The sequence below is a fragment of the Oculina patagonica genome, unplaced genomic scaffold (assembly GCF_052425735.1).
Source record: "Oculina patagonica isolate OP01 unplaced genomic scaffold, crgOcupat unplaced423, whole genome shotgun sequence".
Taxonomy (NCBI): domain Eukaryota; kingdom Metazoa; phylum Cnidaria; class Anthozoa; order Scleractinia; family Oculinidae; genus Oculina; species Oculina patagonica.
The window spans coordinates 1-10,792 of NW_027558280.1; the positions used below are offsets into that span (position 1 = coordinate 1).

At 39.4% G+C, this 10,792-nt stretch overlaps 1 protein-coding gene across 1 annotated transcript; it reads right to left on the reverse strand.

Annotated features, from left to right (window-relative positions):
- Positions 1 to 5,284: 5,284 nt before the first annotated feature.
- LOC144640707 (uncharacterized) lies at positions 5,285 to 10,360 on the reverse strand (the record flags this gene model as incomplete). The annotated part of the gene is made up of 2 exons (XM_078499795.1): positions 5,285 to 5,413; positions 8,906 to 10,360. Coding segments are annotated over 2 exons (1,584 nt in total), but the record flags the coding sequence as incomplete, so codon positions are not given.
- Between the last annotated feature and the right edge of the window lie 432 nt (positions 10,361 to 10,792).

Consider the following 10,792-nt stretch of genomic DNA (forward strand, 5'->3'; position numbering starts at 1 on the left):
GTCCCCAGGGCCTTCTCGGCGACGAGTTTTCAAAATGGCGGCTCGTCGAGAGAAGACCCTGGCAAAGGCTGGGTCACGTGGTACAAAATCTCCAAAAATCTTGGAGATTTTTGTCACGTGACTTTTCAGAGAAGCCAAAACAAAATGGCGGTCCAGTTTGAATTCGAATTGACTCTTCGACGGCGTTTGAGGGCGTAAACTTCATGCAGGAGGCAGTGATTACTTCGTAAAGCATAGATATTATTTCAGGGATTTCAAAATGTTGAAGTAGGCGTCAGCAACTGGAAGAGTAGGCGACTGTGACAAGCCAAGCTTGTTTCTTACAAGCTGATTGCTACGACCATTAAACTGGTGACAAAAATCAAGTAGCTGGTGGAACTCCGGCGGCTGCCCGCTTGTTTTGAAAACCCTGTTATTTTCGCCAGGTGTTCGAATGTAGACCGTGAGGTATGAGAATCGGGAAGGTACGGAAAGTAAAAAAATTAAATGTTACACAGTCTGTAAGCTTATGTAGTCTATGTACTGTTATTTAAGTCTTAATATATTTACTTTCTGTATTTTGATTGAGTGCAAGAGAAACTAAAACTTAGCTGCTTAAAGGTAAAGAGGCAAAATGTGTGCTTAATACCCTACAAATGTATGATCAACATATCAATCGATTTCGGTGGCAAATTTTTCTGCTTTATAATTCATTCTAACTTATTACAGTGATACACATAACCTTGACCCTAAAAGCTTTAACTAAACTCATACATTTTCGCTTTTATATGACCAAGTTCACTCTGTTCTACAAACTTTTACATGAGGTGAAGTTGTAACTGAAATTATGAAATATCCATATCCATATTATGGCCATATACCCGGCCACTCTTTTGCATCTCATTGAATAACAAAGTGCCTGTTGTGTTATGCCTCATTCTTTAAAGCATTCGGACACATGTAAATGAAGTGACCGGGTATTCTGCAATCGCTCCCCCTGAAAGCTTAAACTCAAATTTATACATGTTTGAAGCTTACCTTAGTTGAGGCCAATTTCACTTTGTTTTACAAACTTTTACATGAGGTGAAGTTCTAACTGAAATTTTGAGATATTTACATCCACTTGAGTGGCTATTTTGTACATCAAAACAGGTGAACCCACATAACTGTAATCTTCTGGAATTAGTTTTAACTTTTTTACCACAGCAGTTTAAAATATTGACACTTTCATTTCAAATATGTTATGCACATAGTTATGCACATAATAGACTTAAACAGGGTGTAGAACTTGGGATTACACCTGTGACCACATATGGCAGGCTAGTTAATGTTGTGTTGCTTGAAATGATGTCTAAATCACAAATTTTACAGGAGAAGGATGATTTAACATTTTATCAGAATACAAAATGCTAAAAGATGATCACTTTTACATTTCCCACATGTTGCCATTTTGGACTTTTTGACATCAGTGTGTTTCCACTGTATTGTTAGGAAGCATGCATTCTTTGCGTGAAACAAATGGGCAATACATTGATGTCATAAATTCCAAAATGGCATAATTTGTGTAGAAAATTCCTGTTTTAAAATACCTAAAAACAATTTACGCTCGCTTCTTAAATTGTCTCACAGAGGGATGTAAAGGGCGCCCCATGCCTCAACCCCCAGCTACACTCTTTAAACAGGAGCAAAAAAATTGTTTTGACTCAAAACAGTCATCTTTAAAATTTGTGAGACTGTCCACACAGACACTGTTTATCCCCATGAAAAGAGCTCTAAAACATAAGAATAGACTTGTTAGTTCTGAATGCCATTGTTGGATCATTTGGCCTCCAGTGATCCCATACTTGTAAAAAGATTGTGCTGTGCAAATAATTAATCACTCAAGAGAGTGAAATGGATTTTTGCGTAGATGGCATCTGTGGACTTTAATCACTTTTCAGCCTTGTAAATATTAATTTTATGATGATCATGTTCTGTTAGTTTCAAAAAAATGCTGCCTGTTTTATCACAAGAGAGTGAAGGTGGTACATAATATCTAATTTGAAGCTCTACATAGGCGCGTATTGCTGTATGTGGAGGAGGGGTTTTAACCAATTTTGTCTGGGATAGGGTAAAGAAATCAGAGCCATTTTGGCCTTAAGTAGCTATTGCTGGCATGAAAAAGATTAGAAAATAATACTTGAAATTAAAAAAGCATGAACTGTTAAAGCAATGCACTGCCACAGCAAAGTTTTTGGAAAATAGCAAATCTTGTGAAAGGAAGAAATGTTTTGCATCTTATCTAGCATAGGCTTTAAAGGCTGCAAACAGCCCAGGGGGTACTCAGGATTTCAAGTGACGGGGATGATCGAATGAGCGCAAAAATCAAGACCCAAAAAAATCCCTAGGGCTTCCCACAGAAGCCCAAAAAAATCCCTGGACCAAAAATTAATTCCCTTATTTTTATTAAAAAAAAAATACTTACAAATTTTCCTACCCAAAAAAATCCCGGAACCGAAACTGTCAAACCCAAAAAAATCCTTCTATCATCCCTGTCACTTGAAACCCTAAGTACCCCTGCTGGGGCAAACAGGGCTGGGCTTCATCATCCAAGTGACACATGACTTCCCAAACATTTCCACAGTACAATGCTTTCAGGTTTTGATGTGCAATGAGCCACGTTAAAACAGTACACTGATAAGGTTTTCCTTATAAAATATCCATTTAGGGAACCTAAAGACAAATCAAAACTATGACAGTGAGATAGGTAAATGACCTCACAAAGAACATATTTTGTAGTTTTATTTTCCTGATTTTTCTCTTTTTTAGTCTCATTTAAGTGTTTGATCACATTTTCAAATACCTCAAGTTTCATCAGAAATATTTTGTTACAAATTGTTTTTAAATTTCAATATACTCTGTCTGTCATGTTTGCAATCAGCCTTTACTGATCATGAGGTAACTGTAAAAGGGAAAGCAAGCAAGTCTGAGACAACATATTCTGAGAACAGTACACGATACAACTTTAATTTTTTAAAGAAATTAAATTGACCAAAGTTTTTTTATCCTTCACATTAATTAATTAATATTTTAATAGATCCCTTATTAACACGCTTAATTTATCTCCTTTGGTCACCTATTTTCTCCAGCACTACTTGAGCATGATTTAAAACACGTCCACCACTTGTATAAGGACCTACAAAAAAGGAGTGGTATAAATAAATTCATAATGAGAACAGACCCTTAGAAAGCACCAATATCATATTCGGAAGAATGCAGACAGTGAATGGGTGATGATATGTGTTCGAACGCGACAAATTGAAATCGAATTTCCTCCGAAAAAGAACACGAGCACTTTAGGTCCAACTATGTCTACGACGGGCAGAAATTCCTTTACGTTTTAGATTTGCATCTCGTACATAGCTGCAGCCCGGTGTCGAAATGACTCTTTCATCTTGAATGTTACTTTCCGACAGAACTAGGTTCTACTTTCGGCAGGAATATTAAGTTATAAAACAGTCAAAACAGCAAAGCGAAAAGTTCGCAATGAAGTGAATTTAACGCTTCTACTTCTACCGAATTATTTGAATCTTAAGAATTATAAATATATTGGAAAAGACTTACCTTTGCAGCTGTAAATGGCTTAAGAGGAGATTTGTAGAAGAATCCGACAACGTCCGGTAATGCTATGAAAAATTGTTCGCTTATCCTTTGCATGAAGGTAGTCCTTATTAAAACTAAAAACGTTATGTTGTTTTCTCTTCAAATATTTTTAATTTTTCTGAGAAAAACGAAATTTTTTGATTTGACATCTAGACTCGTCTAGACTCGATTGAGAGGGTACAAATTGGGTTGAAAATTGACCATTTTCAATCGATTCGTATGTCAAAACCATCACGCGCAGAAAAAAATAAATACAACCGGTCTATTGCATGACTCTTCCTTGTCCAAATAGCATAGTTTCAAGAGTTTTGGTTTAATCTAATTATTTTACGGTAAACAAAACCAGACTATTCTCACGCGAAATGAAAGTCGGTCGGTCAAAAGAATCGTCATTTTCACTATGTGCCTTATCTCAGAATTCCTTGAGATAAATATATTTCAACTGTAGAAAGATGATACTTTCAAAATATTTAAAGTTTTGTCTGGGTAAATGATTAAGCACTTGTCAAAAAATTATTCAAAATCGTACAAAAACGACACAAAATCACGCAAGCTTTCGAATGCGTGACCAAAAGTATTACCACCGTATTTGTTCTTTAAATCAATTTAGTCGCAACACTAGCAATACCAAGGCATAAATCATAATAAATATGTTCACCTTTGCTTGATTTTGATATCCTGTCCCATGCAATACGTTTTTTCCTGTCATTTCTTCAATGGCTTCCCGTTCAGTTCGCATGCCGCTTGTCGAATCCGTCTGCGACTGGTGAATTTGAAGCAACCACCGATACGAGTTTAACCAAATATGTATCGTCATGATTAACAAGCCCTTTTTGTGTTACTTGATTAAGCCATATTTCAGGTTATAGCCGGCAAAGCGTTTTCGATAAGCCACTTTGCAGCGCCTGTTGGCACCGTTATTATTCGAAGTGAAGTATAAATTTGCATACTTTCGAGACAAGCGTGACAGTTTTTTATACTTAGGGGGTGGGGTGAGGAAGGGTCTTCAATTTTTAGATGAATCAATGGTTTGAAAACGCTTGGGGATGAATTGTCACAAACTCGTATTTGCTACGTGATTTACTTTACTTATAAGTTCTACTTACGCTCAAAATCAAAGAGAGAAAAACCGTAAAAGTATTGACAAAAAGCCGCTGTCAGGAAAGAGTGTTGTAATCTATTAAAGTTAGACTTTCTAAAAGTCGTTTGCTTCCCCTTTTGCGGTTTGGTGGTAGTCTATAATCTATTAATTACTGGTTGCTCCTTCTATAAAAATGATATAATTCAGTTATGTACTTCATTATTCTCCAAAACAACAAAGTAAAATAATTGACCTGGTGTGTGCGAGAATTCACGTTGTTTACTTTTAGGAGACGAGACTAATGTAATTTACTAAACTCGATTATAGATGTTGGAATGATTTCTTTTTTCTCACGAACCATTTGTGGAGCAACCGGCACAACACAGTCCCCGTAAAGTGCTTTTTCCTTCGGTTGTCTGGTGAACTGTTGGAAACTCCACATGTTCTCGCTGCACTTAGTGTCTCATCGAAGTTTCTTGTTCTTTTCAAACGATAGTTGGCAGTCCTTGCTCGTATGATCGACGCGATAAAAGTAAATTAATAACCGAGGTCCCTTTGCCCATGTAACAAGGATATAGAAAATCATAAGCCCCTCTGGTCTTTTGCTGGTGTTAATGGCGAACAGGAACTTATTCTCCTTAGAGCATGCTCTAAGGAGAATAAGTTCGCTCTAAGGAGAATAAGTTCCTGTTCGCCATTAACACCAGGTATCTTTAACAAGCAACAGGATGTTAGCGCTTTTACTATCTGTCCCTTTTATCGATCCGAGCTTGGAATTGGATGGCGAAAAAGTTCCAGTACATGCAAAGTTCCTCACGAGATTGCTTATCACAGTAAAGGGAAGACTTCTAAAGGAGAAAGAGATGTAGGAAGAGAAATATCAAATGTCATATTCCAGAAAACTGGTATCCTTGTTCCCGTGGGTTCAGGTTTGACGTTGTGAAATTCTTTTACATCCCCATGTAAAATACGGTATTAGTTTGTGACAATTCATCCCCAAACGTTTTCAAACCATTGATTCATCTAAAAATTGAAGACCCTTCCTCACCCCACCCCCTAAGTATAAAAAACTGTCACGCTTGTCTCGAAAGTATGCAAATTTATACTTCACTTCGAATAATAACGGTGCCAACAGGCGCTGCAAAGTGGCTTATCGAAAACGCTTTGCCGGCTATAACCTGAAATATGGCTTAATCAAGTAACACAAAAAGGGCTTGTTAATCATGACGATACATATTTGGTTAAACTCGTGTCGGTGGTTGCTTCAAATTCACCAGTCGCAGACGGATTCGACAAGCGGCATGCGAACTGAACGGGAAGCCATTGAAGAAATGACAGGAAAAAACGTATTGCATGGGACAGGATATCAAAATCAAGCAAAGGTGAACATATTTATTATGATTTATGCCTTGGTATTGCTAGTGTTGCGACTAAATTGATTTAAAGAACAAATACGGTGGTAATACTTTTGGTCACGCATTCGAAAGCTTGCGTGATTTTGTGTCGTTTTTGTACGATTTTGAATAATTTTTTGACAAGTGCTTAATCATTTACCCAGACAAAACTTTAAATATTTTGAAAGTATCATCCTTCTACAGTTGAAATATATTTATCTCAAGGAATTCTGAGATAAGGCACATAGTGAAAATGACGATTCTTTTGACCGACCGACTTTCATTTCGCGTGAGAATAGTCTGGTTTTGTTTACCGTAAAATAATTAGATTAAACCAAAACTCTTGAAACTATGCTTATTTGGACAAGGAAGAGTCATGCAATAGACCGGTTGTATTTATTTTTTTCTGCGCGTGATGGTTTTGACATACGAATCGATTGAAAATGGTCAATTTTCAACCCAATTTGTACCCTCTCAATCGAGTCTAGACGAGTCTAGATGTCAAATCGAAAATTTCGTTTTTCTCGGAAAAATAAAACTATTTGAAGAAAAAAACAACATAACGTTTTTAGTTTTAATAAGGACTACCTTCATGCAGAAGATGAGCGAAATCCCTGTATTTTAAGAATTGCCGCAAAAAACAATTTTTGTTCGATTCTTCTACAAACTTGCTCTTAAATTTCAAGTAAAATCTACCCCATTAAGACCCACTCTTGTCCGCCATATTTGTTTTGGATTACATGAACCAATCAGGATTGAGGTTAGAATAGACCACTCTGCGATGCCGTTATATCAGCCTTGGCCAGGGTCATCTCGTAACGACTGCCATTTACCGAGAAGGCCCTGGGGACGAGGTTGCTTATTAGAATAGCCCAGAGGTCCCGATCCCTGGCGCAGACCAGAAGGATCGCGGCCTCTGGGGACGAGATTGTGTCCTAGGGACATAGGATTTCCAGTCCTAGATTCTAGGACTGCCGGTCTTCACTTATGCAGTCATGACTTTTCAAAAGAATGTATGAGAGAGTCGTTACGTTTTCGACTTCCGTTTAGGAATTCTTTGTTCCAAACAGCCAATCAAAACAATTCGAATTAATTCAAAAATCCTATGTCCCGAGAGCCCTTTGTTTTCTCGTGCCAAGCCGGCTTAGAGAAATGAAAGGGCTATGGGGACGAGAATGGGGGGAAACAAAAAGTGGTGGAGGAGAGAGGAACTTGGAATGCGATGTTGTTTTCAGCGTTAACTACAGTCAAATTTCCCTTCAGCTTTTCAATGTTGCGACGCAATGATCCAATATTGATTAGCGGTTTGCTCGAACGACTTGCAAATTTGCTTCGCGATTTTTGGCTTACGTTTACAATCTTGAAGCGCGGTAGCACGGTTCCAAGTTTAGCGTTGTGAACTTAACCTGTTGCAATTTTCTCAGTGAATTGATCAGGTTGATAAACAATCAACCATGGGGCAATTATTTTTCCCCTCCTTGACAAGGTTTTGGTCATCCCATTGCCCTCCCATTGATTTAAATAAAGGGCAAACTAAATAACCAGAGAGCTCCGCTTTAAGGCTTGGCTTAATCTATTTTTAAAGTACATTTTTTTAATAAAGTAAATGGTTTGAACCCAGGAGTATCAGTAGTTCGTATAGTGTGATCGTCCGGGTGAGAGTAGTTCTGAGAAGAACTGTTGTTGGTGACTGACGTTTCGACAACCTGAGCGGAAGTCATCTTCAGAGTCAAGTGAAAAGTTGTTGTCAGTCGATGATGTTATAAGTCTGGTCCGTTGAAGCTGATTGGTCAGTTAAGCCGTGATGTTGTTGGCTGTAAGACTCGTGTAAAGTTTGTCATCAGTAATTGGTCAGTTTCGATCCGTCTATTGTTAGTCTAATTAAGTCGTTCTGTTCCGTCTATTGTTAGTCAAATTAAGTCGTTCTGTTGGCGGTTCGTTTGTCGCTTCTCTTTACGTCGTGAATAAGTCGTTTGTAAGGTGCCGGTAGTTGTTGACATCTGTTGATAGGCTTCTGTTCTAAGTTTGTGTACCAGCTTTCCAGAGTCAGTCGTTGAAAATAGTTAGTACTGTAGGTTAAGCATTCAGCAGAGTCCCAGTCGATTTTGTGTTTAGTAAGTCGGTGGTGTTCAGAAATGTGATTGTTGACATCACCATTTCTCGTCGCTCGTTTGTGTTCAGTCAGTCTCGTGGTCAAGTTTCTACCGGTCTCTCCGATGTAGGAGGCCTGGCAGTCGGAGCATTTGATCTTATAAATCGCTCCCTGTCTGTTGTTAGGTTCGTCTCTGTCTTTAACGTTGGTCAGTAAATGTCGTAACGTTGTTATAGGTTTGTGAGCTACACGGATATTGTAGGGTTGTAGGATCCGCGCAATAGTCTCAGAAGTGCCCTTGATGTAGGGTAAAGTCGCTGTAGTAACAGATGTCAGATTTCTGTCAGTTTCAGTAGTTCTGTGAGTGTTGCGTCTAATAAAGTCAGTATTGTAGTTGTTCTTGTGGAAAACGCGGTCAAGGTATTTGTTTTCGTCAGATAAACTGTCTGGTGTGTCACAAACTAGTTGCGCTCGTCTCGTCAAAGTCTTGATAGTCGTAGCTTTGTGGGAAGTCGGGTTGTAGGATGTTTCGTCCAGTAATCTGTCGGTATGCGTCGGTTTTCTGTACACTGTAGTTCGTATTTTGTTGTTGTCGCGGCTTACCAGACAGTCAAGAAAAGGAAGTTTTTCGTTTTCTTCGATCTCCCTGGTAAACTGAATGTAGGCGTTCTGTTCGTTTAGGTGTTTGTGAAAGTCGTCGATTTCGTCTTTGTGTACGGCGGTAAAAGTATCGTCAACGTAGCGTAACCAGAGCGGTATCGTTTGTCGGCAAGTTGCAAGGGCGCGTTCCTCGATGTTTTGCATCACAATTTCTGCGACAACAACGGAAACCGGCGACCCCATGGCTGTTCCGTGCAACTGCTTGTAGTGTTTTCCGTTGTACTGAAAGTAAGTCGATGTAAGGCAGAGGTTCAGTAAGTCCATAATGTCTTCAGTCGGTAGCGGTAATGTAACAGTAGATTGTTGAATAGCGGTCTCGGTGCACTGTAGAGCCAATTGAAGTGGAATACTGGTGAACAGTGATTTCACATCAAAAGACACAAGTTTGTAGTCGTCAGGTATTTGTACAGTCTTGATGGCGTCAATAAAGTTCTCAGTAGATTGTAGTTTACGTCTGGATTCGTCTGTCAGAGGTTGCAGTATAGTCGTCAGGTATTTAGACAGTTGGTACGTAGGGGACCCACAGAACGAGACTATGGGTCGCATCGGTATACCCGGCTTGTGCAGTTTCGGTAGTCCGTAAAGTTTCGGTGGTTGCGGTACTGAGCACCGCAGTCGGTAGTAACGTTGATTGTCAAAAGCGTCGGTCTTTTTAAGCGTAAGTAGTTTGTTGTTCAGTTTACGTTGTAGTGCAGGCGTCGGGTCACGTTTAAGTACTTCGTAGGTTTGTTTGTCGTTAACAAGTGCGTCCATTTTGTGATAGTAATCAGTCTTGTCCATAACAACAGTAACGCGTCCTTTGTCGGCTGGTAGTATAACAATGTTGTCGTCGGTTTTCAGTCGTTTCAGTGCTTGTTGTTCGTCTTTAGTCAAGTTGCTGTTAGGTATGGAGGCTGACTGTATCGTGGAAGCAATTCTGCTTCTGATGTTATCCTTGGCTGGTTCCGATAAATCTCGCTGACGAGACAGAACCGCCTCAACACTAGATACAATAGTCTCGGTCGGTATACGTTTAGGTGTCACTGAGTGTTTCAGTCCGTATGAGAGTACCTGCGTCTCAGTTTTGTCTAAGGGACGGGAAGAAATATTCCTGACCCAGTTTTCGTCAGTTTTGTGTCGCTTTTTGTCTTTGTTGTGTTGAAGTCGAGTCAGTTTTTGTTCGTGTTCAGTGCGAACACGGTCTGTCGTTTTGTTGGCACGTCTGTCGGCAATAGTCGTAATAGTGTCAAGTAAGTTAGTCGGTATCAGTTGTTTAAGTTTGTCAAGTTGTTGTTGTAGTTTGTTGTTGTAGTATTTGAGTCTTCTGTGACAGTCGTTTATCCGCGCTTTGACCAGTCGTCTGCAGGTGGATTTGACGATCTGGATGGCCTCTTGTGTGTTCAACGGCGACTTAAGTTTAAGTCCAGCCGGAACGAGACCAAGATCTTTGCAGCGGTGGTTGAACCAGAGTTGCTGGCGTATTCGTCTGACAGTACTTACGTAACTGATGTAGTTGTTCGCAAGTCGTTCGCTCTGTCGTCCAAGTGAACGTAATAAAGTAAATGGTTTGAACCCAGGAGTATCAGTAGTTCGTATAGTGTGATCGTCCGGGTGAGAGTAGTTCTGAGAAGAACTGTTGTTGGTGACTGACGTTTCGACAACCTGAGCGGAAGTCATCTTCAGAGTCAAGTGAAAAGTTGTTGTCAGTCGATGATGTTATAAGTCTGGTCCGTTGAAGCTGATTGGTCAGTTAAGCCGTGATGTTGTTGGCTGTAAGACTCGTGTAAAGTTTGTCATCAGTAATTGGTCAGTTTCGATCCGTCTATTGTTAGTCTAATTAAGTCGTTCTGTTCCGTCTATTGTTAGTCAAATTAAGTCGTTCTGTTGGCGGTTCGTTTGTCGCTTCTCTTTACGTCGTGAATAAGTCGTTTGTAAGGTGCCGGTAGTTGTTGACATCTGTTGATA